General features: G+C 48.4%; 1 protein-coding gene across 2 annotated transcripts in view; it reads left to right on the top strand.

Moving 5' to 3' along the window:
• TNPO3 (transportin 3) overlaps nucleotides 1–27,085 on the top strand; it is an 84,525-nt gene that overhangs the window by 42,380 nt on the left and 15,060 nt on the right. The window contains exons 5-15 of one of the 2 annotated variants that reach the window (XM_073328965.2): nucleotides 385–528; nucleotides 4,408–4,583; nucleotides 8,873–9,011; nucleotides 10,809–10,955; nucleotides 11,850–11,957; nucleotides 12,710–12,801; nucleotides 13,499–13,564; nucleotides 16,448–16,587; nucleotides 16,775–16,966; nucleotides 19,323–19,414; nucleotides 21,198–21,274. In XM_073328965.2, coding sequence (XP_073185066.1) covers nucleotides 385–528; nucleotides 4,408–4,583; nucleotides 8,873–9,011; nucleotides 10,809–10,955; nucleotides 11,850–11,957; nucleotides 12,710–12,801; nucleotides 13,499–13,564; nucleotides 16,448–16,587; nucleotides 16,775–16,966; nucleotides 19,323–19,414; nucleotides 21,198–21,274 — 1,373 coding nt within the window. The remainder of the gene's footprint in view (nucleotides 1–384; nucleotides 529–4,407; nucleotides 4,584–8,872; nucleotides 9,012–10,808; nucleotides 10,956–11,849; nucleotides 11,958–12,709; nucleotides 12,802–13,498; nucleotides 13,565–16,447; nucleotides 16,588–16,774; nucleotides 16,967–19,322; nucleotides 19,415–21,197; nucleotides 21,275–27,085) is intronic. The other variant, XM_078851200.1, reaches the window with a different exon arrangement.

Raw genomic sequence — 27,085 nt, 5'->3', positions numbered from 1 at the left:
GGGGGGGCTCAAGTCATCTCCTATCTCGATCGTGCTTCCTTCACTTGTCCTGCCAGACTGACATTCCGGGTATAGTACGTGGCTCATGTTTCTTGCCATGCGCTTTTCTCGAGAGGCTGATTTTAGGCGTGGGGTGTCATTTAGTGATATAGACGAGTCTCTTCACGTTGACACTGATGGGTGTGGGGGAATTCTGGTTTTTAAATACAGTTCATCCCTCAACGATCACGCCATGGATGCTGCGTACCTTGAAACGCTGATCCTCTCTGTTCACAGCTTCCAGAAACCTGTTGAACGCAGGAGGGCGTCAGTTTTGTGCTTGTGGAAATGAACTGGTAACTTCGGGTCTCTAACCAATTCTCCGTCCCTGCTCTTTCTCCCCAGATGACCTGTGTAGAGAAAGCAGGCAACGATGAGAAGATGCTCATGAAAATTTTCCGCTGCCTGGGGAGCTGGTTCAACCTGGGAGTTCTGGATAGTAACTTCATGGCCAACAGCAAGTTACTGTCCCTCCTCTTCGAGGTGCTGGTGAGTATTCGCTCAGGCCATTGACCGAGCTCCTCTCTGCCCGGGAAGAACGATGTTAACTTTTTACCAGGAGAGGAGCAGCAAAACTTTTAAATCAGTTTGAAATCCCTGTGCAGATTTGTTACAAATCCGTTGTAAACTTTGGCACACTAGGATGACAGCTCATTGGTGGTCTGCATGGCGGGTCATAAAGAGAAGTTTACTCCCCTTCCTGGGCCCTTTTCTCTGTCTTGAGTATGAGACCCAACCCATCTCTTATCCCACTGTGCTGCTGGTTGTACGCTAGCTCTTCCCCAGTGCCCCAAATAGCTCTGCTTAGTGCCCCCTCGATTTCCAGCCTGAAGGCTGTCAAGAACTGGCAATTTGGAGAAGTGGGTGTCAACAGGAGCACAGGACTCTCTTAAGAGCAAGAGTCCAGTTTAAGTGCTGCTTCTGTCCACATGTCAAGTCCCGAGTTTAGGATTCCAGTTTTCTGGAACCAGCTGCTGCTGTCGCTGACCTGAGATACGCCTAGAACATGGGCCAGCGTTCTTGCACTGAATCCTGAACTTGGGACTGGACAGGGAAGTGGAGAAGGGGGTGATGCTTACGTTCTCTGTGAATTTCCAATCTGATCCTATTCCATTCTGGGTCAGAGACCATGAAGGTGAATGGCGAAGTTTCTTTGTGAGCAGACTGGGGTGAAGTTAGCCCCAAGCACAGCATGGTGAAAGGGAGGGTTGAAGATGTCATTTTTAGCCTTTACCGAGTAAGAGAAATGAACAGCAAAGGACTGTGGCTCATGGAGTCGGGGAGGAAACCTCGCTCCATTTCTCTAGAGTGAAATAGGCGGGGAAAAGAGCAACTCAAACAAAATCTTGGTTTTCTGAACTGCAAAGGGATTATTGGGGGATGGATAGGTGAAGGCCCTGGGCCAAAAACACAGTAGACTTAAAATGTGAATGTAAGACCTGTTCTCCAGTTTGGCTGTGTACCATAGAGGAGGGAGAAACCTGCACCTTCTTCAGGGTGATCATCAGGGTCATCATCCATCTACACTCCCAACCTCCAGCTATTCAGATAGTGAAAAGAACCATGTATTTCTTCTCATGCTGCATTTGAAAGTCCTTGATCTGAGTGGTATGAACGTTTTTAATTAAAGCAGATGGTAAGACACCTTCTCGCCCCCTGGACTCCGTTATTCCCTTTGCCTGCATTCCTGTCGAAAGCCCTACTGCAACAAATCCTTCCTCTGTGTAGCTTGGGATTCAGCAGTTTTAACCCCAGATGGGTCATGAAATGGCTCACCGTACTGTTTCCAGTTATAGCACATTGGTCCAGGGCAGGACTGGAGTGGGAGTGGGGTGGCATTGGATTGCAGAAACCACATGATCCTGTAATCTTTGCAAACTCAGTTATACTTTCTGGCAGACAGTACCTCCGCAAAGAAGTTCACAAAATTCTAGTCGATCTGGTCTCCTGTTCTCACAGTCTCGCCCATTCATCATCAGTTTTCTCAACTTCTATTAAGAGGTCACTTTGTCTAGTTCACTGATGCTTCCAGTTCCACTTTGTCTAGTTCACTGGTGGACTTTTCCTGTCGTGCCCCACCCCCCTCTTACCAGTAATGGAATCGGTCTGTGCTTCCCTCTCCATTACTGTCCAGTTGGCTCCGCAGAGGAGCTGGGGCTAGAGGCGGAGTTGGGCTGGGGGTGGAGCGGAGCTGGGGTGGGTGGCACTCCCTGCCCTGCCCCCTGTGGGGGCTGGCCTGGACCTCGCCACCGCACCCCCTTCCCCCCAAACATTCCTCTGTGCCCCTCTAGGAGGGTGCACCCCCCCAGTTTGGGGACCACTGGTCGAGTTCTTAGAGCATGAGGCTGGGAGCCAGGGCTCCTGGATTCCATTCCAGCTTCTGTCACTGATGTTCTTTATGACTTGAAGTAAGTTTGACTTCAACTTCTGTCTGCTTCCCATCTGCGAATTGAACATTGCTATCAGTTGCTGTTACTGACCACTTAAATTAAGAATGAGTGCAAGGTTTTATACTAATCTCCCTTTTTAGGAGCTCATAACTTTCTCCATCATATACAAGGTGGGTGAGATAATATCTTTTATTGGATCAACTTCAGTTGGTGAGAGAGACAAGCTTTCGAGCCACGCAGAGCTCTTCTTCAGGTCTGGGAAAGGTACTCTGAGCGTCACAGCTCAACGCAAGGTGGAACAGATTGTTTAGCATAAGTAGTTAGCTCATATTCTAAGGGACCAGCATAACTACTTACACTAAACAATCTGTTCCACCTTGCATTTAGCTGTGACGTTCGGAGTACCTTTCCCAGACCTGAAGAATCTGTGGCTTGAAAGCTTTTCTCTCTCACCAGCAGAAGTTGGTCCAATAAAAGAAATTACCTCCACCACCTGGCATCTTTAATATCCTGGTATTGACAGGGCTACAACATTGCATCCCTCATATACAGTTCTTCCTGGCTGAAATTCACTATGCTTAAAGGTGAATTGTTTTGTAAGGCTTTGAGCAAGGTGCCTTTAACACTTGTTCGCATTAGGCGAGTGTTGGAATAAAGTTCTCTCCATCTGCACAGGATTTAAAATATTCAAACGTCGTTAACTTTCAAGGCTAGAAGCATAAAACTTGGCTTGGTTTGTAATCCTCATCAAAGAAACAAAACTGGCTGTAGATTTTCCAAGTTCTGAACATTTAAGTCAATATTTTGTTCATGTACAGTACTGCGCTTTTATCCCTCCTTTTTCTGACACCTTTAACTCAGACTTTCCTGAGTTAGCTGTTCTTTCTCCATATGTATGGAAACCCCAAAGAGCTCCAGTAAAACAGGAAAATTAAATGTAAAAAACTTGCATTAATGCAACATGAAAGTTGAAGAGCTGAGCTAAGCACACACAAGTCAGAAATTCCCAAATGGTACCAGTTCGTCCTGCATTGTTCACTCAGACCTGTTGCATGGATGAGGTATTGTCTAATGTTTTATTATTATGCCGTTATGAAACGGGTAACTTGCTTTGCATTTGTTGCACGATACAATCTAAGCAAACAAAAATGCAAATTAAGGTTCCCATTTAACAATGGAAAGAGGACTAGACAGCCCTTAATGCATGAAACAAGTCTGAGTTAATGTTGCAATAGAAACTGTTATCCTCTGGGGTTTTCTGACTTCTGAGTGCTCAGCTTTTCAGCCTGCATGTTACATTAATGATAGTTTTTGCAGTTAATTTCTCCCTGCCCTTCCTTGTTCGCAAGGGATTGTGCTGCTTAATTATTCAATGTTTGCAAAATGCTTGAGGATCCCCTTATGAAAGGGCATCTATAGGTGTGCACCGGATTACTGCTATTCCTTTGTTTCCGCTCCTCTTCGCTGTCTGCTCTCTCCTTCTTTGTACGCCAGCCCTGTCTCCTTTCCTAATTGCCCCCAGCCCTATCGTAGCTATTAAAGCTTCTGTGAAATGAGCCTTGCACAATGGCCATGAATGTTTACCAGGCAGGGCCCACCCTAAGCCACCAGGATAATAAAACCAGTATTTTATCCGCACTTCAGGGGGGTGTTTCCCCTCCGCTTCACCACCCAAGGAGAAAGGGGTAGTACAATTTTTCCATGGTGCTGAAATATCTCAAACCTGAGATTTGAGTCATTCTGTTCCACCTCTTTACGTGCCATGTAGAGAAGCCAGAAGGGTTCCATGAGGCGAAGGTCAGTTGCCCCCTGGGTACAGCAGCAGGCTATGCAGGGCAGGCTAAGGAGGTGGTGTGGGGAGAGCTGTGTATTAAGAAACGTGCCTTGGTATTTGAGATGAAACAAAAGCTTCGTTAGGTGCAGCCTTGTTTATCGCTCCTCAGTCACCTGGCTCCTTTCCTCCCCTTCTGTCCTGCAGCGACAAGACAAGACGTCCTCAAACCTGCACGAGGCAGCCTCTGATTGTGTGTGCTCGGCTCTCTATGCTATTGAAAATGTGGAGACCAACCTGCCCCTCGCACTGCAGCTCTTCCAGGGAGTCCTGACGCTGGAGGCCGCCTATCACATGGCTGTGGCCCGGGAGGATTTAGACAAGTAAGCAAATGAGCCTCCGGTGTTCCTGGAGAGGGGGGAGAGCTGCAATAATTAACTGTCAACTTGTCTGTTCAGAGCTATTCTTGGGATCGGCTGTGTTTGTGCAGCGCTCTGGAGTGTCGTATGCAAATGATTGCTCACAGAACAGGGATGGCTGAGTTAATGGCGCTTCCCTTTGCCGTCAGTACGCCAGGCTCGAATTGCCGGCGGCGAGCAACCTGAGCTTGGGCAGGCAGGAGGGAGCGTTGCAGGCACGCTGGTGCTTTGCTCTTATCAAAGGGCAGCAGAAGACGTGCCGCTGTGCGCCTCTCATGGAGTGATGAGAGACAGAGAGTGGAATGGCTGAGCCTTCCGGAGAGGGACGAAAACCAGCCTTGTGAGTGCTACGGCATGGGACTTGTCCTGCCTTCCATCTACAGAGTTCTGTGCCGATGTTAAAGAGCCCTTCTTGTTGGTTTTATGATGTTAGCATCTAGCTGCTCCAACCAAGATCAAGGCCTCACTCTGCTTGTACAGTGCCTAGCACAATAAGAGGGTTTACAGTGCAGAGAGACAAGACAGAATAAAGGGTAAAAGGAGAAACAAAGGCAAGAGATGGGAAGTGAGTTGGCAGATCTCTTGTGGCAGTGTCTCCTCTCCCCCACCCTGCAGCCAGTGTTCCTTGCTACCTCCCTCTGAAGTCAGCACTATCAGAGGGGAAAATGAAGGTGAAGAGGGTGGTGGCTTTCCATGGATCATGCCCCAGATCACTCCTAGAACTGCCATTAGAACTCCCAGTCCTGTGCTCAGCCCACTCGGCCATGCTGTCTGTTACACAATGCTGTGCTGTCGGTCCTCGGGAACTGAGAGATGGCAAACGGAGAGACTTCACATTCGGCAATCAGCCCTCACTGTCTCTGTGGTCTTGGTTTTGATCTTCCTCCTTCAAACAGAATAGCAAAGCTGGTTAGTTTGAGGACAGGTTTTTGCTGTTCAACTCAGCCCCTCAAATTGTTTTCTAAAGATATTTCCAGGACAGCAATCCTGTCTTCTAACACAAATTGCCTCCCTGTCTGTGACATGCTGCTGTAAAATTCAAGGCTGATAAAGCTGGTTCACGTACTTGTGTATCATACGCTGTTGCACAGTCCCTCCATTCTGGTACTGTATGTCCTGTTCTTGTGCCGAATGCATTTGAGGTTGATTTTGGTAGACTTCTTGGGGTCTGTTTGCAGCGATGGAGATGGATGTCCTAAACTTTCTCCTGAACCACAGTCTCATAGTTGTCCTGGGTACGTATTAAAGTTTCACTCTGAGGAACCCAATTTAGACCAGGCAGTGGTCTTCACTTTCATCAGCACATCCTGGAATCCATAAAGGGAGAGGCAATTCTTGATTTAGTCCTAAGTGGAGCACAGGATCTGGTCCAAGAGGTGAATATTGCTGAACCACTTGGTAATAGCAACCATAGTGTAATTAAATTTAACACCCTTGTAGAGGGGAAAATACCAAAGAAGCCCACCACAGTACCATTTGACCGCAGAAAGGGTTAACTACACAAAAATGACTACTAAAAACTACACTCAATTAGCTGTTACCACTCAAGAAAGGAGTATTAAAATCATTGTGGATAGTTCTCTGAAAACATCCACTCAGTGTGCAGCGGCGGTCAAAAAAAAAAGCTAACAATGTTAGGAACCATGAGGAAAGGGATAAATAATAGTACAGAAAATATCACACTCGACATAGATCCATGGTACGCCTGCAGAAAGGGCTAACTACACAAACATGAGTAGGCTAGTTAAACGGACGTTAAAAGGAGTGGTCACGAGTGAAATGCCTGCAAGCTGCAGGGAAGCTCTTTAAAAACACCATTATAGAGGCTCAAACTAAATGCATTCCCCCACCAGTAAGAGGACCAAAAAATGCCACCATGGCTTAACAGCAGAGTAAAAGTGGCAGTTAGAGGCAAAAAGGCAGCTTTAAAAGTTGGAAGCCAAATCCTACTGAGGGAAATAGAAAGGAGCATAAACTCTGACACGGCAAGTGTAGAAGTGTAACAAGGAAGGCCAAAATATGAATTTGGAGACCAACTGGCTAAAGACACAGAAACTAACAGCAGCATGTTTCTTTTTAAGTACCTCAGAAGTGGGAAGCCTGCCAAACGCACTGGGGCCACTGGATGATCCAGGCGCTAAAGGGGAGCGCTCCTGGAAGACAAGGCCGTTGCAGCGAAGCTAAATGAATTCTTTGCATTGGTCTTTCCTGCAGTGGATGTGAGGGAGATTCCCACACCTGAGCTGTCCTTTTTAGGTGACAAATCTGAGGAACTGTCCTAGACTGAGGTGTCAATAGAGGAGGTTTTGGAATAAATTGATAAACAGTAATAAGTCACCAAGACCAAATGGTATCACCCAAGAGTTCTGAAAGAGCTCAAATGTAAAACTGCAGAACTACTGTGATATGTAACTTATCACTTAAAACAGACTCTACCAAATGATTGGAGGATAGGTAATGTAACCCTGATTTTTATTTTTTATTAAAAAAAGCTCCAGAGGTGATCCCGGCAATTACAGGCCGGTAAGCCTGACTTCAGTACAGGGAAAATCGATTTAAACTAGAGTAAAGAACTGAATTATGAGACAAATAGATGAATACAATATGTCGGGGAAGAGTCAACGCGGCTTTTGTAAAGGGAAGTCATGCCTCACCAGTCTAGTGTTCTTTGAGGGGGTCAACAAACATGTGGACAAGGGGATCCAGTGGATATAGTGTACTTGGACTCTCAGAAAGCCTTAGATGTTTCACATGCCAAAGACTCTTAAGCAAAGTAAACTGTTATGGGATAAGAGAAGGTTCTCTCCTGGATCAGTAACTGGCTAAAAGATAGGAAACAAAGGGTAGGAATAAACTGTCAGTTTTCACAATGGAGAGAGGTCAATACAAGGATCTGTACTGGGACCTGCTGTTTCACAAATTCATAAATGATCTGGAAAAGGGAGTGAACAGTGAAGTGGCAAAGTTTGCAGAGAATACAAAATTATTCCAGATAGTGCAAAGAGTTCCAAGGGGATCTCACTGAACTGTGTGACTGGGTAACGAAATAGCAGATAAAATTCAGTGTTAAGTATAAAGTAATTCACATTGGAAAACAATCTCAACTACACATAGAAAATGATGGGGTCTAAATTAGCTGTTACCACTCAAGAAAGGGGTATTGGAATAATTGTGGATAGTTCTCTGAAAACATCTGCTCAATGTGCAGCAGCCAAAAAAAAAAAGGGGGGGGGGGAAGAAAGCTAGCAATGTTAGGAAAGGGATAAATAATAACACAGAAAATATCATATTGCCTCTCTATAAATCCATGGTACGCCCACATCTTGAATACTGCATGTAGCTCTGGTTGCTCCATCTCAAAAAAGATATATTTGAATTGGAAAAGGTACAGAGAAGGTCAACACAAATAATTAGCGGTCTGGAACAGCTTCTATATGAGGAGAGATTAAAAAGAGAGAGTGCTCAGTTTAAAAAAGAGATGACTAAGGCGCGAATGTGATAGAAGTCTGTAAAATCATGACTGGTGTAGAGAAAGTAGATATGGAAGTGTTGTTTACTACTTCTCATAGCACAAGAACTTGGGGTCACCAAATGAAATTAATAAGCAGTAGGTTTAAAACAAACATAAGGAAGTATTTCTTCACACAACGTACCGTCAACCTGTGGAACTCCTTGCTGTGGGATGTTGCAAAGTCTGGAAGCATAACTGGATTCAAAAAAGAATTAGTTAAGTTCCTGGAGGATAGGTCCATCAGTGATTATTAGCCAAAATGGTCAACGATACAACCCCATAATCTGGGTGTCCCAAAATGTCTGACTGCCAGAAGCTGGAACTGGACAACAGGGGATGGATCACTCGAGATTGCCCTGTTCTGTTCGTTCCCTCTGAAGGATCTGGCTCTGGCCACTGTTGGAAGACAGGATACTGGGCTCGATGGACCATTGGTCTTGACCCAGGATGGCCGTTCTTAGTTCAGATTTTGTTAAGCACATAACTCCCACAACTATGATGCTCTTCAGCACATTGTAACCCCATTTCCCTGAATTTGGGGGGTGAATTAGAAACGTCTCTGGATAAAAAGGCTGCTGAAATGGAAGGATTCAGTGTACCCCTGCCTCTGAGATGACTGCTTAGTGCATGTTAGCTGCAGGAAGCTAATGCTGTACATAAGTAGGAGACAGTTTCTCCCTGTATTTACGATATCACTGGGTATTTGCATGTGAAACATGATTTGCTTCACTTCCTTCAACAGGGTTCTCAATTACTGCCGTGTCTTCACTGAACTCTGTGAGACGTTTCTGGATAAAATTGTTTGTTCACCAGGCCACGGGCTGGGGGACCTGCGCACGCTGGAGTTGTTGCTGATCTGTGCAGGCCATCCACAGTATGAGGTAGGACTCAGTGCGTTACTCACTCTTCTTCCTCAATCAGATCTTCAGAAAGCTTTTCTTTATAGCCTAGCGAGTTTGGGCAGGTTTCAGGTCCCGTTCCATAGTGGCCTTGAAAGCCTTGCTCTGAATTTGTGATGCAGAAGGTATTGTTTAACTCGTCTGTGCCTGAGATAGAAACCCGAGGCAGCCTCTCCTGATGGAAGAGGTAAGGAAAAGTCCCTCATCAATTTGCTTGAAAGCATTTTAAACCTCTCACCTGCTAGGAGCTGTATCTTGCTTCCTGCATCTTCTCTGTGCAGTAGTCAGTCAGGGTCCGCCTTAGGGAGAATAGATTCCTGGGTGAACATGTATTTTGGTGCCTCCCCTGGCCCCTGCTGCTCCCCACCCTCATTGCTCCCAGCTCTGCTGCCTCCCCCTGACCCATTGCCCCTAGCTCGCTTCTGCTGCCTCACACTATAGGCCCGCCTCACTCCTTGCCTCTTGACCACAGCTCACCCATAAGGCTAGCCCTTGTAATGGGTTTTTTCAATGTTCCACGTAGGTAAATGTTCTCTGAGGCTTCCAATGTAGCGGTAATTTCTTGCATGTCCACCCAAATCAGATGAGTGATCTCATCTCCCCTCGCTTTCTCCCCCCGGCACACTTTTGCACACCACCTGAAGCTCAGAATAGCAAAATATCACATGTAAGATGTGGGATTTCCCCAGATCTCCCACTCTTGGGATATCCCCTGGGACAGTTTGATTAACTAAAATTTTGCTGACTGACCTTTAGTTGTGTTTGCTGTGCCCCTTCTATTCAGATCTGTGTTCAGTAAATGTGCCCCCATCACAGAGGTACTGATTTATGGATTGGTGCTCGTTACATATAGCACTAATACATGTCACCAGCCAGACCTGGTTTCATAACTACCTATGCACCCGTCACTTTATTTGGGACATAGAACTTTACTGATGGAGGAGTCAAGCCTTTAAAATTAGTCTCTCTTCATGAGAAAAGTAGAAACTGGACTGACTGGGTTTTAAGTGGGCTAGCATGCTGTTAACTTCTAGAGGTGCGGGTTTTCAAATACACAGAAGTCCCTTAGGCCTTATCTGCACACAGTTTGGGTACCAGGATAACTGTCAGCTTTTGGCTGATAATTATACTAACCCCACCCCTCATATGGACACAGTTATACCGATATAAAGCATGCGTCTGTGCATGTAACTGGGTCCACACTCAGGGTGCAGTGCTTTCTTAGATGCAGTTTTTATGTGTGGCCCAGGCCTTGCGATGTGAGTCACATTATCTTTCCATGGTTATTGGGGTGACTCATGCCTGAGCGAGGAGGGGGTGGAGGTTTCTGTCTGACAGATGTTTGACCTACATGAAATGAGCTGATGACTTCAGCTGAGCTCCTAGTGAGCTCTATCCACTGCTGCAAGACACACTAGTATCTGAAGAGGTTTGAAGCCAGGAGGCTGAATTACCCCTTTGCTCGGGGATGGCTCCCTAGGCCAGAGTATGCCCAGCGTGGGGACATCTTCACTGTTACTCTGCAGGGTCACTCATCCAAACGCTGTCCCAGCACTAACTTGTTTGATTTTTAAATCAACTGCTTAAACAACAAGCGAAAAATGCAGGTTTGTGAAGCCGAAGGAGCTGCTCGTGGCTTTGTTGAGGCTGCAGGTGTAAGTGTGGAGCCTGTGACGGTGCTTTTCAGCAGCAGCCTTCTGACGACTTTCCACACTAGGAGGATGGGGGCAAAATCCTGTCTGTGAAAATGACGAGTGGCTGTTTTTCCTCTCCCAACAGGTGGTAGAAATTTCCTTTAACTTCTGGTACAGACTGGGGGAGCATCTGTACAAAACAGATGATGCAGTCATACACAGCATCTTCAAAGCCTACATCCAGAGGCTTTTGCATGCTCTGGCCAGACACTGTCAGCTTGACCCGGACCACGTAAGGCTGCGTTCAGCTCTCTTCCTTTTTCCTCCCCTGCTCCAGTAGGCTGCAGTGGACTTGGGGGGGCTGGTGAAATGCAGCTCACCTTCCCCACGCGCTGATTGTCACTGCTAGCTAAGGAACCAGACGTGTAACGGCTCTGCATGTAATGGCTAGCTAAGGAACCAGGCACGTAACAGTTTTCGTTACCGCCCACCCCCCTCATTTCCATCTGCAGTTAGGGATGGAAATGACGGGATTGGGCAGTAACGAAAACTGCCATATACTTAGAGGGCCTAATCTGACAACCCCTCCCTTCAGCAAGCCAGCCTGTGTTCCGGCAGAGAGGTCTGGTGGCTGTGCTGCCCTAGAATGACTCTTGGGTGTATGATGGGGGAGCTGGGTGCTGGCAGGTCTCATTTTTGCTTTTGCCATTCTTGGGTCCCCTTCTCCCCCAGCTGAAATGCCAGTGTGGAATTGCAGGCTGAGCACATTCACCTGACTGTCCTCCCCGCTGGTCACTGTCTCCCTTCTTGAAGGAGCCTGAGCCGCTTGGAATACTTAGTGCCATCCCCGGCTGTATTCCCCCACCTCCCGGAGACTTTGCATGGGTCTGAGAGCTTGCCTTTATTTCCGGAGCTCAGTGCGGGGAGAGGATCTGGCCTGTTAATGCAGGATGTGTGGAGTGGGCCAATCATGAGCCCCAGACACCTCGCTTGACATGATGTTGGTGCTCCTGCTTTCCATCCCTTGAAATCCCCTTCGGCTGAGATGGCAGAGAGGATCACATGGTTTAGGGTGGCTTAATGTAATAGCTTGTCTTGCCCTTCCCTTGCTCTGTGGGTGAATTAGGGTCTGGAAGTCCCCTTAGCTGCTGTAACCCCACTTCCTCCAACTCTAAATCTCTGCTAGGAGGGTGTCCCGGAGGAGACAGATGACTTCGGGGAGTTCCGGATGAGGGTCTCGGACCTGGTGAAGGACTTGATCTTCCTGGTTGGATCGGTGGAATGTTTTGCCCAGGTGAGCCCCTAGTAATGCTGCCGTGGCGCTGGATAAGTTGCCTCGGAGGGGATTCTGTTGCCTTGGGCATGTTTAGCGTGGCTTTGCACGCACAGGATGATGTAATGTCCATATTCTGTGAATGGATTGTTACCCTGAGAGGCCGTGTCTTCTCCTTGTGGCGGTGTTGGCTGCTCACCTCCACCAGGCTGGCCAGAGTCGGCTCCTGTGGCTTGATCCTGGATTGCCGTGTCCCCTACCACTCGCTGTTAGTTCAGAGCCCACTCCAGCTACAGTGGAGCGTGTACTCTCCCCTCCTTGACAAAATGAAGGATCTCTGCATATCCTGTCACGTTCACCACTGTGTGGTCTGGCTGGGCCCCAGGGGCCGTCTCCCAGGTTCCTTTCCTCTCTGCCGGCTGACGCCACGCTACGCTGCCCCTCGGGGCGTTCAGCAGTGAGGACGCTGCAGTCACTCCGCTGTGTGATAAAAGCTGGTTCTTGGTGGCGGGGTGAGATCGCCTCCAGGAGCTGCCGCCGAGTGGGTCTTGTCACAGGCCTCAGCGCACTTCAGGCCTCCTCTGAGACCGCGGCGCTAGCAGTGAGCATTAGATCAGCCTCGGTGCAGAACCAGGCTCCAGAGAGTGCTGGGAAAGCAGTTTAGGAGGAGAGGAGCAAACAGGTTCTTCTGCCACTTCCCAAGGAGAGGTGCTACCCTGCTGCTGCCTGACTTTCTTAATCCTCCTGTGTGACCGACTCTCTCTGCCCCACAGCTTTATGCTACCTTGAAGGATGGGAACCCTCCCTGGGAGGTGACGGAAGCTGTTCTCTTCATCATGGCCTCTATAGCCAAGAGCGTTGACCAGTGAGTATCAGGCACTGCCTGCCTCTGTGAAGATTGGGTGTAGGGGCTCGTCCCATTTGTTTTCGGGGCTCTGGCTGCAGCTGACCAGTTTACTCCTGGGGGAATTCTGCACCAAAACATCCACAATTCTGCATATTTTATTTGTCAAAATAATGCAATATAATCACACCAGTTTCACTTATTTTGGTAATTTATTTGAACTATCACACAGAAAAACAGTCGCAGTAGCTGTTCAGCATTTCCTAAACACCTGAAAGTTAAGTTACAAACACACAGTAACCAAGACCCTGCATTCCAGTTCTAATCCTGGATTTTCATTTAAATTACAGGAGTTTTGGTTTGCTGTTTGGTGTTCTGTGAAGCAGACTGTCACTTTGAATTGCTCAGACTTTCACACATGGAAGTCGGAGAGTTTCGCTAATCATTGTCCTGCATTTTTTTCCAATGGATAAGTGAAATAGATCCTCAGCTGTAATCTAGCCCCCTTGTGCCCCCTCTCTGGCATAGGGGAAAAAACACGAGAAAGCCCAGAGCCCTTCCTAGCTCAGGGTTCCCTCAGTGTCCTTTACAATAAGGCTCCTTTGCATGCTCTGGCAAGATATAGGAGCCTGAATTGGCTAAGAATAGGAACAATTAACTAACATTGGGAACATTAGCAGCCTGCCTGCTTAGTTGTTACATTTCTGCTCTGCCTCAGGGACAGAGCCTGCTTCACCCAGCCCTACGCCTCCAGGACACAGCAACGGCGAGCGAGAAGGACAGAGTGAGTCTGTCTCACTGGTTCATACAGGCACCCGCCCAGCCCCACCCACTTAATGTCTCTCCAGGGGCACATGCACGCCCAGCTTCCCCGCCCAGCTTCCCCGCCCCCGATGATCTGCTCTCAGCTGCTCCCAGCAGATGCTCCCAGGCTGCCGCGGAAGGGGCGTGTGTTTCCCCACAGATTTCTTTGCTCCCTCATTGTTCTGTGCGGGAGCCAAGAGATCTGCGGCAGGTACGAATGCTGTGCCTCCACTGGGGTGCAGGACCCCGCCAGGAGAACCAGTTGCCAAGATTCAGGGACGGCTGAAAATACCCTGAGCAGCCCTGAGTTGCTCTTGTCTGTAGCGCTTGAGCCGCTGTCCCCCCAACCAGCAAGTCAGGTTTACCCGCTAAAAATGCAGGTCCTGCAAGCTCATGCAGAGACCTTCGTGTGCCACAGGGCTCCTCAGTTGAGAGAGAGATTACTGCTGATGTGAAACGTAAGTGAGGAGCCCCAGATACCTCGGTGCTGGACTCCCTCCTTGTGTACCGTCAGGACCGTGCATCACCCGGCCTCTGCCTTCATTCTCCCCATTCTCTGTTCTTTCCCAGCCCCTCTCCTTAATGCACCCTCAGCCAGTGCCATCCGCCAATGCCCTCTGCTCCTCAAATCCCTCCCAATGTTACTGCCTGGTATCTCTCGTCTGGCTTGTGGAAGGCGGGGAGCCCTTCAGGGCAGGGAACAACTCTGTAAAGTACTGTTTCAATTGCAGCTCGCATCACGAGTCTGTAAAACGATTATTGGCGCATCCCCTGCTGGCAGCGGCCCTAGGATCCGGAAGGCCATTGCTTTCCGGCTGGTAGAGGAGAAGGGCAGGAGTTCCGTAACTGCGCCGGTCCCTGGAGGCTGGCGCTCTCTGTTGTCTGGGATGCCCTGACACCAGACGACTGAGTCACAGAGGACTAGCAAAACAGGGGAGGGGAAGGCTAAATTAAGTGTTGGCAAGGTGTTCGAGTTTTGCCAGAACAAATCTATCCGGTCTCTACAGGGCAGGTGCTCCAGGGAGGAGGTGGTTGCTAGTCTGTTGCCTGTAGATTCACCGGCTCAGACTGCCAAGCATCAAAACTCATCGTGTTGCTCTTCTTCGTGTTGCGGATGATACTAAACTGGGAGGAGTGGTAGATACGCTGGAGGGGAGGGATAGGATACAGAAGGACCTAGACCAATTGGAAGATTGGGCCAAAAGGAATCTGATGAGGTTCAATAAGGATAAGTGCAGGGTCCTGCACTTAGGACGGAAGAACCCAATGCACAGCTACAGACTAGGGACCGAATGGCTAGGCAGCAGTTCTGCAGAAAAGGACCTAGGGGTGACAGTGGACGAGAAGCTGGATATGAGTCAGCAGTGTGCCCTTGTTGCCAAGAAGGCCAATGGCATTTTGGGATGTATAAGTAGGGGCATAGCGAGCAGATCGAGGGACGTGATCGTTCCCCTCTATTCGACATTGGTGAGGCCTCATCTGGAGTACTGTGTCCAGTTTTGGGCCCCACACTTCAAGAAGGATGTGGATAAATTGGAGAGAGTCCAGCGAAGGGCAACAAAAATGATTAGGGGACTGGAACACATGAGTTATAAGGAGAGGCTGAGGGAGCTGGGATTGTTTAGCCTGCAGAAGAGAAGAATGAGGGGGGATTTGATAGCTGCTTTCAACTACCTGAAAGGGGGTTCCAAAGAGGATGGCTCTAGACTGTTCTCAATGGTAGCAGATGACAGAACGAGGAGTAATGGTCTCAAGTTGCAGTGGGGGAGGTTTAGATTGGATATTAGGAAAAACTTTTTCACTAAGAGGGTGGTGAAACACTGGAATGCGTTACCTAGGGAGGTGGTAGAATCTCCTTCCTTAGAGGTTTTTAAGGTCAGGCTTGACAAAGCCCTGGCTGGGATGATTTAACTGGGAATTGGTCCTGCTTTGAGCAGGGGGTTGGACTAGATGACCTTCTGGGGTCCCTTCCAACCCTGATATTCTATGATTCTATGATTCTATGATTCTTCTCCTTTCTAACGTCATTCCCCTGTAGCAAGAGTGATGGAGGTTTCTGAGAGCTTGACCATCTTGTTGCTTTGTGTCTCCCGGGTCACTGACCCTTGTTCCTCTGAACACAGCCTTTCCCACTGTGGCTCCTCCTGGTCGCTGATTACTTGGTTAACAGCTGAAAACACAGGCATGCTGGTGGAGTGAGACACCTCCACCAATAGGGCTGAATTCCCTTCTGGTACCACTAGGAGGCGCACTTCCCCTAGTTCAGGGCATAGCTGATGGAACAGGGCAGGATAAAACAGATGATGTCTCGGGCTGATGAGTTGGATTCCTTGTATCTTAGAGATGCTTTTTGTGTCCAGTGGAGTGGGTGGCGATGGAAGGGTCCTGTGTGCATCCAAGTAGGAGCCCCACAATGATCTGAGTACAAGTGCCGCTCAGGGTTAATCAGGAATGCCCGTTGAATTCCTTGCTGAGTGTTTTCCTCTCTGTCTTGCCCCATAACCCTGGCTCTTACCAGATGGCTCTTCTCATTCACTCTTCTTCAGCTTGCTGCTCTTTCTTGCCGCTAGTATTCTGGAGCTTGGTGGTCCTCTCCCCTGGCTCTGGCTCCCCGGTGTAAAGCTTGGACTGAATAGCGTTTAAGTGCTGAGTATTGTTACAGTTATTGTTAAAGATACTGGCCCCCGCTGGGCGGTGTGTCCAGACTTTCTATCCAGGCTCCTCAGGGTAGCGACTCATGGTTCCTTGATCTAGCTGGTACTTCCATCGATTCTGCTATTTGAAGGCTGAAACTGTCGGTTTCTTGCTTGGGAATAGGACTGACTGTGCCAGATACTGAGTAACCACTGTCCTCTGTCCCCAGGGAGAACAATCCGACGCTGGTGGAGGTGCTGGAGGGGGTGGTGCGCCTCCCCGAATCCGTACACACTGCTGTCCGCTACACCAGCATCGAGCTGGTGGGAGAAATGAGTGAAGTCGTGGACAGAAACCCTCAGTTCCTGGGTGAGTCTAGCCGTTGACACTAGCTCAGTCTCTGCACTTCAGCTGGCTTCCCTCTGGGAAATGTGACCTCTCCAAGGTCAATGCGGGACAGATAAACCAGTGTGCCTCTTAGAATGAGGCAGAAAATGAAGCTGTGGGAGTCCTCTGTATAATCCAGTGTCTCCTTGTGGGTTTCTTCTCTTCTCAGATCCTGTGCTGGGTTACTTGATGAAAGGTCTCTGTGAAAAGTCACTGGCCTCTGCTGCTGCCAAAGCTATTCACAATATCTGCTCAGTATGCCGGGACCATATGGCTCAGCACTTTAACGGCCTGCTGGAGATTGCCCGCTCCCTCGACTCCTTCATGCTGTCTCCAGAGGCTGCTGTGGGACTCCTTAAAGGTATTTCCTCACATGCCCAGACACCGCTGTCAGGACTTACTGCTTAGTGCAGACGTGCACTCGATATTGTGAGGGTCACCGAGGGGGTGTATTACAGCCCCCAGTGTCACACTTCAGTTGACATTCTCAAATCACAGTGAATTCTGACCAAATCACTTTCAGGCCAGAATTTTCCATGCCTATTCTTGGCCCAAAGGTGATTTTTTTTTTTTGTTTTTGTTTTAAAGAAAGTTGGATCCGAATTTTTTCAGTTATGCTCAGCTCTGAAGAAGAAGTAGAAAAATACAGGTTTTCTGCTTTAAAACCTACTGCCACACTTCATTCAGTGACTCTGGTAGAACGTTGACATGTAGCATGAAAATATTCTTAAGTACCAATGGGACCGAATTTGAAGCTAGTCTGATAATAGTTCTGAGTTCATGGAAACTGGCTTCGGCTCATGCACAGTGGAAAACAAAAGTTTTTGTACTTCTGGAAACAGACTGATTTGCACTCGTGCAGTTTTTAATGTTCATTCTTCAATGTATGTCAATAGCCATCAACTTGCATTAAGGTCTTCAAGCAGCAAGCTGTCTTTCAGAAGTACAGTAAAAGCTTTGTTATCCAGCATGTTGGGGGAATAGAGGGTGCCAGTAGGTAAAAAATTTCTGGTTAACTAAGAGGGAGGGAGTTTGGGTGTTGGGAAGGGGCTCGGGGTTGGGGCGTGAGAGGGGTGAGGGGCGTGGGCTCTGGGAGGGAGTTTGGGTGCAGGAAGGCTTGGGGCAGAGGGTTGGGGCATGGGAGGGGATTCGGGGTGCCAGATCCAGGTGGCGCTCATCTCAGGCGGCTCCCTGGAAGCAGCGACATGTCCCTGCTGCTCCTAGGCAGAGGCGTGGCTAGGCGGCTCTGTGTACTCACCACTCCCCGAGCGCGGGCTCCGGAGCTCCCATTTGCCGGGAACCATGCCAATGGGAGCTCTTGGCCTGCAGGTGGAGGTGTGGCTTGACAGCTCTGTGCGCTGCCTCCGCCCACAGGCACCGCCCCCGCAGCTTCCATTGGCTGCGATTCCTGGCCAATGGGAGCTGTGGGGCCAGCGCTTGGGGCGGGGCAGGGCGAGCAAGCCGAGCCACCTGCCGGCCCTGCACCAACTGTACTATAAACCGGACTTTCAGTAAGATCAGAAATGCCGGTTTATAGCGCTTTCCAGTTGGTAAAGTGTCGGATAACCTAGCTTTTACTGTACTTATCAATGTATGTCGTTAGCTGTTTAATTGCTTGTGCGTCTGTAATGTGCCTTGCGTTAAAGATTTGCAGGACCTTGCATCTAACATTCTTTTTAAGGGGTTTCAGGCAATCCTAGCACTTGTGCTGCCTGGAGGGTTTGTTTTCTTTAAACAAAACAACACATTGCACTGAGGGAGTTTAAATACTCGTGAGTTCTGATACCAGAACATTGAATTGCATGGTTAGGAAAGGGCAAAGTGAAGGTTCCTCAGCAGTATTGTATTGGCCATGTCAAGGAGAGGTAACGCTGTCCATGTTTTCTGGTTTAATATGCAATTTCCAATTTACGTTGTAAAACACATGCCAGGAAACTTGCACTGAGTGACACTTGGCTAAAACGACTGCTGCTGTTGCAACCTTAACTTGTGCATTTCCTGACCAGTGCCTGACTGCACCCTTTATGTTGCATTAACACATTTTGCATATCATTTTATGTTTGTGCTCTGAGTACGTTTTAGGTAAGATGCTGTTGTTACCACGGGCCCTTACAGCAATGGGCAGTGACGGGGCAATGCAAGTGGTGTTTGATTTTGTACCGACTGTAAGACCCCTAAAATGCTGTAGTATAAGGTTTTACTTTTTTTTCCGTCCCCCAAAAGTGTGTAATTTTCCAGGGTTATTGCAATTAGGCTGAAATATAAAGAGCTTTTACTACATAATGACGTGCTATGACAGAAATGTTTTGTGCCTATTCTAAGCTCAATGGTGCATCGTGCTTTTCTTTTCCGGTCACAAGTGTGATTTGAGTGGGGTTGCTAAATTTTTCATTCATCTAGGTTCTTCTCTTACTCCAGCACGCCGGCATCTTTCGTCTTCCATCCCACACATCCGTTTCAGCGTCTGATCCAAATGAAGCAGCAATGCCAAGTTGTGGTATATTCAGAGGAATGTGTTTTATTTGAGGGGTAATAACTTCATGTCCAGTCAGGACATGTGGATATTATTAGATGTTTTTTCCTGCTGTGTGTAGGGAGATTTTCAATTGATTTTGCTGCAGTTGGATCCATGTGGGGAAACTTGTTCATTTAGTGTCTGAAACTGACTAAACTTCCACTCGACCTTCTCCCTGAATTCTTTTCCTCTTGCATTCCAGGGACAGCATTAGTTCTTGCCCGGCTACCCTTGGAAAAGATAGCAGAGTGCCTCAGCGAACTGTGTGCCGTTCAGGTGATGGCACTGAAAAAGGTACTTCGGGGCACTGCAGTTGCAGAACTTTTGCCTTGTTCTGCAGCTGGATTGGTTATGCCAGTCTGTAGTAGGAATTTTCTGTGTGTTGCTCAGTAGAAAACTTCCACTGTGGCTGCAGTGTTCTACAAGTGCCATAGCACTGAGCAACTTACTATTCTGAGCATGGGGAAATAACGTGGGAACGACAACAGCGTGAAGCAAGATCTGAAAATACAGCATCATAACTTCCGCTGGCATACGCTGCTGTAGCTCGCTGAAGTCAGTGCAGCTACACAGATTGACACCAGCTGAGGATCTGATTCAGAGAGGAGCATAGTAACTTAAATAGGTGTAAGAACCAGATTTGCAGAACGCTTGAAAGTGTTGTAAATACATGAGCCAATTTGCATGAAATGTAGCCGATTGCAGCTTCAGTATGGAGCTAGTCTCCTCATGTTGTATCTCCCAGCATGCAGTGCTTCATCTCTGCTGTGATCAAGATGGATCTTTGCATGCTGAAATCTATAGTCTCTATGGACTGTACCCCTACAGTGTAGTTGATGGTGGTCACGGGCCACTTACCCATCCCTGAAGTATAAGTAGCCCACGATGCCTTTTCATTTGGAGTCTTGGCTAAAGGAAGGTAAAAAGTGGAAAGGGCTGGGAAGTGAGGGGACGGGCAGCTAAGTAAGATTGCATGGGATACTCCCATATGTCATTCCTAAAATGACCTGCCATTTTGGAGCCTTGTGGGCTGAATGGCTCCCTCTCTGTTGTGGAAGCTGAGTTAAGTGTGGTGTACAGTTTGATGTGAGTAACTTGTGAGGCGTGCTCACCAGCTGATCAGTTTGTCTCCTCCTGGTAGGGCTCTCCTTTGCCATTCTGTCTGAAATCCATGTCAAGTAAGCTCTGAATGCCCCATGGAAAAGCCGTAGGTAGTAGGAACTTCCCATCTTGTGCAGCTGAGACTAGTCACCACTCAAATCTTTTCACAAGCCCTAGTCCCATATCTCTCCCTTCAGGCTCATAGTGTGATACTCCCCACTTCTGTCTACGAACAGAAGAGTCTTCTGCTCTGCATTGGCCAGAACATGGGGAGTCTGAGACATGAACATTGCTTGTGAGGTGTGAAAGAGGCACAGTTTACTTTGTAAAAAGAAAAGGAGTACTTGTGGCACCTTAGAGACTAACCAATTTATTTGAGCATGAGCTTTCGTGAGCTACAGCTCACTTCATCGGATGCATACTGTGGAAAATACACAAGATCTTTTTATACACACAAAGCATGAAAAAATGGGTGTTTACCACTACAAAAGGTTTTCTCTCCCCCATAAGTCATTATGCAAGGTAACCTATTTCCCCTTGTCCCGTCCCCCCCCCACGTTCTTGTTAAACCCTGGATTTGTGCTGGAAATGGCTCAACTTGATTATCATACACATTGTAAGGAGAGTGATCACTTTAGATAAGCTATTACCAGCAGGAGAGTGGGGTGGGGGGAGAGAAAACCTTTTGTAGTGGTAAACACCCATTTTTTCATGCTTTGTGTGTATAAAAAGATCTTGTGTACTTTCCACAGTATGCATCCGATGAAGTGAGCTGTAACTCACGAAAGCTTATGCTCAAATAAATTGGTTAGTCTCTAAGGTGCCACAAGTACTCCTTTTCTTTTTGCGAATACAGACTAACACGGCTGTTACTCTGAAACCTGTCAGTTTACTTTGTGTTCTCGGGACAACAGCCATTCAGAACGGAGCTCCGTATGGTCACTGAAATCTCAGCTAATTTTGCTTGTTTCTCCAGCTGCTGTCTCAGGAGCCGAGCAATGGCCTGTCTTCAGACCCCACTGTGCCCCTAGATCGACTGGCTGTCATATTTAGGTAAGAGAGGTGGGGACTAATGCAGGCTTTGTTGGGAGCTCCTGAGTAAGACTGTCTTGCTGGGGGCTGGGAGGGGCCTGCTGATCTCTCTAGATCAACTTAAAATCCCTGAACCAGCCAGAGGTTCTCATTTATAAAGGTCTGTAAAAACGATACGTTCTTCTTCAAGTGCACTCGCCCTATGTTATTCCACTGTGGGTATGCATGTATCCAGGCGCCTGCTGTCAGAGTTCCTGAAAGCAGTGTCCATTGATCTACACATGGGCCCTCGCTGTCCTGTGCTTCCAACCCAGGAGATAAAGGGCAAAACAAACCAACCGCCTCTCAAGTTCCTTCTTGTAGTAGGAAGAGAGCCTGAGACATAAGCCCTTTTATCATAGGCCTGGTATGAGGCAGGACCTGCTCACAGAATCTAGCAAGAACAGGGCTGATATTGCAGAAATTCACATTCCTAAGAAGTACTACACACAGAGTGCTCACGCAAACACAGCCCGATATCAAGGATGGTTCAAAAACATTCCCCAAGGATAAAAGGAACACACTGACCCCTCCTGAAAGATAAGGTCAGGATAACAGTACGTAATAAAAATGTTTGTTTTAAACCAACATGTACAAGGTGATGGGTGATAACTAGCCACGTCAGGGGGCAGTAACTAACTATGTCAGAGGGACCGTAACTAACTTGTTTGTATCAGGGTATAAAGATGTAGCTCAGAGGGAGTGTCTTTGTCTAGCCGAGTGGGGAATGGAAAGTCCCACCATTCACTGAGCTGCGTCCATTGTCACAGGCATACATATCTTAGTATCCTTGGGGGAAGCTCACGTTGCAGCAAGGTTTACTGTCTGCTGCTCTTTCCTCAGTCATACCTGTGAGGAGTGGAAACTTCCTCTGAAGAAGCACTTAATGGAGAAGGTCATGAGGCTGCAGTCAGGCCCCAGCTTGGGGACACCCCATACATTGGCCTGACTCATCAAGGAGTGCATTTCATGCCGTGAAGTCAGACTTAGGAGCGAGGGAATGAACTCCTTGTCAGGTGGGCCGGGAGTGCTCTCATAAGCACAAGAGCAAATTCTCCTCTAAATCCACTTCAAAGCAGCCAGATACAACCCTGCTAAGTCAAGCAAGTCTTTCTGCTCAGCCTGTGCCATGAGTCGGCTCGGGGGCATGACAAAAAGGGCCACAAACCCAGGGCTCCATTGGCACCAGACCACTCTGCTGGCAACAATGCCTCTGGCACTGGCAAAAGGCAACCATAGAGAGTCTCAACCACCAACAGTACTGCCTCACCCGACTGTGGCACAAACTAACTCCTCCGGCTCCGTTGGTTCAGGCAGACGGACCACCTCCTATTCTGGGGCGAACAGAATCTTGCGCTACATCTGACATTTTTGGTCTCCCTGATCTCCAGTCTCCATCACCATAAGGTCCTTCCCTCATGAGGGAGGCGTTGACTCTACCAGGAGATGCAGTTTGTCGGAGGAGTCTGTCTCCCATTCCATTGTCCAGGCGTCTTTTCCCTTCTGCGGAACCGTCGGTTTGGCCAATGGATTCAGAATTGGCTTTTTTTTTCCCCTTGGGAGACTGAATTACCCAAGGAACCGACATCACTTCCTCCAGTGCACGCCTTCCCAGACAAAGGACCCAGGCCAGCCTGGAACCAGCGCCTATCTCATTACCTACCTCAGAACCATTGGTACCCCATGCCCTGGGGACCTCCACAACCCCCCATTTGACCCCTCCTACTGTCTGTTCTGGAGTCCCAGGGACCTGGACCATCTTCCAGAGTCGACATGATCCATGAGGGAGTCAGTCCATCCCTCCTCTGCAAGAGGACAGACAGAGCTTCCTCTGGCCCCATGGAAGAGCAAGTTTATGAGCAGGATCCGGTGGTACCAATGGAGACCGTCCTTATCTCTGGATGAAGCAGTCACTCTGATACCCATCCCTCCAGCAAGCAGTTCCAGGAATTGTTGTGTAAGGTTACAGAGGAGCTACAGATCTCCCTGGAGGAAGTTTAGGATCCTTAATGTAAACTTCTGGAAGTTCTCCAAACGTCTGGATCCAGCTGAATAGCACTTCCTGTTAACGAATGAGCTAGAACAGTCTGGCATACCTCAGTCACTTTTACCCCTTCCGAAGAGGGCAGAAAAACACCATATTGTCCCAGCCAAAGGGGTGGAATTTATTTTCTCATCCTGTGCCTAACTCTTTGGTTGTCCAGACTGCCATGGAGATATCTAGACAGCAGCATCCTAGACCTACTCCAGTCAATACAGAGGGTAAATGCATTGATTTTATTGGGAAGGAAGGTCTTCCTTTCTATTAGCCTTCAGTTCAGAATAGCCAGTTACCAAGTACTGTTGCCAAAGTATGATTACCTGAACTATTCCAAATTCATGGACTTGGACAAGCTTCCACAACAAGATGGAGCTCCGTTACGAGCTCTCGTTGAGGAAGGCAAGTTGGTTGCCAGGCCCACTGCTCAATCAGCAGTAGGTGCAGCACTGTGAATCATGGCTTCATGCTTTCGGGATACCCAAAAAGAAGGGGGGCTGGAGACCTATCCTCAGTCTGTGTCATCTCAGCCTCTTCTATTCACAGACTGAAATTTTGCATGGTCACACTGGCATCTGTGATCCCATTCCTGGAAAAGGGCATGTGGTTTACAACTCTTGATATGAAGGGCATGTATTTTCACGTGGACATTCATCCCACTCAGATATTGTCTTAAGTTCATGGTGGCCCCTGACCATTTTCAACACCGAGCGCTCCCATTTGGTCTTGCTACTGCCCTTAGGGTCTCTGACAAGTTCTTTTTGGTAGTAGCAGCCCATATGAGGTGTCACAGCTTCACCATCTTCCCCTATCTCTGTCTCATTGCCAAGACATATCAAGATGCTTATGAGTCGACTTCACCAGTGCTCTAACTCCTGTCTTCCCTAGGGGTCGGCATGAACTCAGAAAAGTCTGTCGTCACTGCAGTGCAAACTGTAGACTTCATTGGAGCTTCCCTAAAGTCAGTCATGGCAAGGGCTTATCTGCCAGTGCACAGATTCCAAGCGATGAAGGACCTCATAGAACAGGTCGTGAACCACCCTCAAACAGCAATCAGAATGTCTTTCCATCCTGCAGCACATGGCTTCATCTGTGCTTATCGCACCATTTGCCATACTCCATCTTCATTGCCTTCAGCCATGGCTCAGAACAGCGTACTCCCCAAACCAACAGTCCATGAACGCCATAGGAACTCTTCCCACTAAAGTAACGTCATCTCCACTGTGGTGGAAGTATCCCCACCAGGCATGCATGGGCGTTCCCTTCCTTCCCCTCTCACCAGACAGTCACTATAGATGCCTCCCTTTTAAGCTGGGGAGCTCACGTGGACAGCCAGACAGCGCAAGGCATTTGGACATCCTGAGACCCCAGGATGCACAGCGATATTCTGGAACTTGAGAGCAGCCCAACCCTTTCTCACATTCATTCAGGTCCCCAAGTCCTCGTAGTGTCAGGCAATATGACGACGACCGTCTTTTACATCAACAAGCAGGGAGGAGTGGGATCCATTCCCCTGTGTGCTGAAGTGGTCACTCTGTGAGATTGGTACATCAGCAATGATATCACCCTGTCAGCAGTTCACCGTCCAGGAAATCAAAATCTCCTGGTGGACTCCTTCAGCAGACACTTTGCTATCAACCATGCCTCCGTGGTAAACAGTAGTTTTGCTTGATGGGGAACCTCCACGCGGTCTCTTTGCCTCTGACAAACAAAGTGCAACGTACACTGCTCCAGACGAGGCCTAGGACATTGCTCTCAGGGCAGCGCTCTCCTTCTGTGGTCAGACCATCTGAATTCTGCCTTCCTTCCCTTACCACTCCCACATCGAGTCTTACAGAACATTCGTCTGGACAAGACACTCTCATCAGTCCCAACTGGCTCAGACAGTTGTGGTTCCCGAGTCTCCTACACATGTCATCATCTGGTCCTTTCTGATCTGCCCCAAGCACCCCAACCCATAAGCACTCCCATCTCAGGGCGTGGTTTTTGGTTGGGCTCAAACTCTAGAACGTTCATGCTCAGAAGCCGGGCAAACAATCCTTACCAACAGGTGAAAAGATTCCTCTAGAAAACGGTGCGTAGCAAGGGGAAGCATTTCTTTATCTGGGTGCAATAAAAACTTAATGCCCAGAAGCTCCGGGTATTCCCCGTATTCTGGACTATCTTCTTTCTCTCAACACAGTGGGTCTTTTCCCATCAATTCTTTGTGTCCACCTGGCAGCAATCAGGGCGTTTCACCCACCTTCTGCTGGTTGCTCAATTTTCACTCACCCACTGAGTACCAGATTCTGGAAGGGTCTAATCCAAACCTTTCTGCCAGTAAGGAAACCTGTTCCTCAATGGGACTTAAACTTTGTTCTTTGGGTCCTCACTAGGCCTCCCTTTGAGCCCCTCGCTACTTGTTCCATGTCTGTCCTTCCCATGAAAGTTGCATTCCTGGTAGCCGTCACCTCAGCCAGGAAGGTGGGTGAGCTCGGAGCACTGATGGTGAATCCTCCTTACACCGTGTTCCGTAGAGACCATTTCATTGTGTTTTACATTCTAAACTCACCCCCCAAAGCAGTTTGTTTCACCTGAACCAGTCAGGCCACTTAACTGTGTCTCTTCCAAAACACCACACATCTGAAGAAGACTCCATCCCATCAACAAGCCTTGTCTTTCTACCTGCACAAGGACAAAGCCAGTCAAAAAATCTCCCAGGCTGTTTATCGCTGTAGCGGGAAGAGTCCCAGGTCAAGCAGTATCTTCTGAGGATCTCCAAATGGATCTCTGGCTGTATCTTACTCTCTCGGCTATCTAATCTTCCTCCCCCACCTGGGGTGAGGCGTATTCGACAAGAACGCAAGCCACGTCAATGGCATCGCTTCAAGAAGTGACTCTGTTTGACGTTTGCAAAGCAGCTGCATGGAGTTCCTTCCGCACGCTCCCAAGACATGCTTCAGTGCAGGACTCCTCCGCTGACGCCTGCTTGGGGACAGCATTCCCTGAAACAGCTCTGCTGTCTGCATCCGCAGGCCCCCCATCTGCCTTGAGTCCTGCTGGTCAGTCGCTGCCAGTGGAATACAGATCAGGACCAGCACTTAAAGAAGAGAAAGTTACTTACCTTAGAGCAGAGGTTCTCAAACTGGGGGTGGGGACTCCACAGGGAGTCGCGAGGTTATTACATGGGGGGGTCGCGAGCTGCCAACCTCCACCCCAAACCCCACTTCGCCTCCAGCATTTATAATGGTGTTAAATATATAAAAAAGTGTTTTTAATTTATAAGGGGGGTCGCACTCAGAGGTGTGCTATGTGAAAGGGGTCACCCGTACAAAAGTTTGAGAACCGCTGCGTTTGGGTAACTGGAGGTTCTTTGAGATGTGTGGTCCCTGTCTGTAGTCTACCTCCACATCCTTCCCCTCTGCTTCCGAGCAGTCTTGAATTAGCTGCAGAGAAGGAACTGGAAAGGCGGTCAGGGCGCCCCGCCCTATATCTCCTCAGCTGGAGGAACGAGGAGACAATGGCACCTGCGTGGATCAATGGAAGCTGCTTTCCAGAATTCTCCGTCTGAGTGTGTGGCGCACATGCGTACGCACAGTGGACTACAGATAGGGACCACGCATCTCAAAGGCCCTCTGGTTACTATAGGATAAGTAACTTTCTCTGCTGTGGAGAGGGCCAGGTGGGCTCCTGTGTACCCCATGCCATAGTTACTGTGTGTAATGCCCTGCCTCGAACCGGAAACCAGGCAATAAAGTACAGCCTTATCAGTAGTG

The sequence above is a fragment of the Lepidochelys kempii genome, chromosome 1, assembly GCF_965140285.1.
Source record: "Lepidochelys kempii isolate rLepKem1 chromosome 1, rLepKem1.hap1, whole genome shotgun sequence".
Lineage (NCBI taxonomy): Eukaryota > Metazoa > Chordata > Testudines > Cheloniidae > Lepidochelys > Lepidochelys kempii.
The sequence above is the reverse complement of the archived record's forward strand: the minus strand, read 5'-3'. Positions and strand labels throughout refer to the sequence as shown.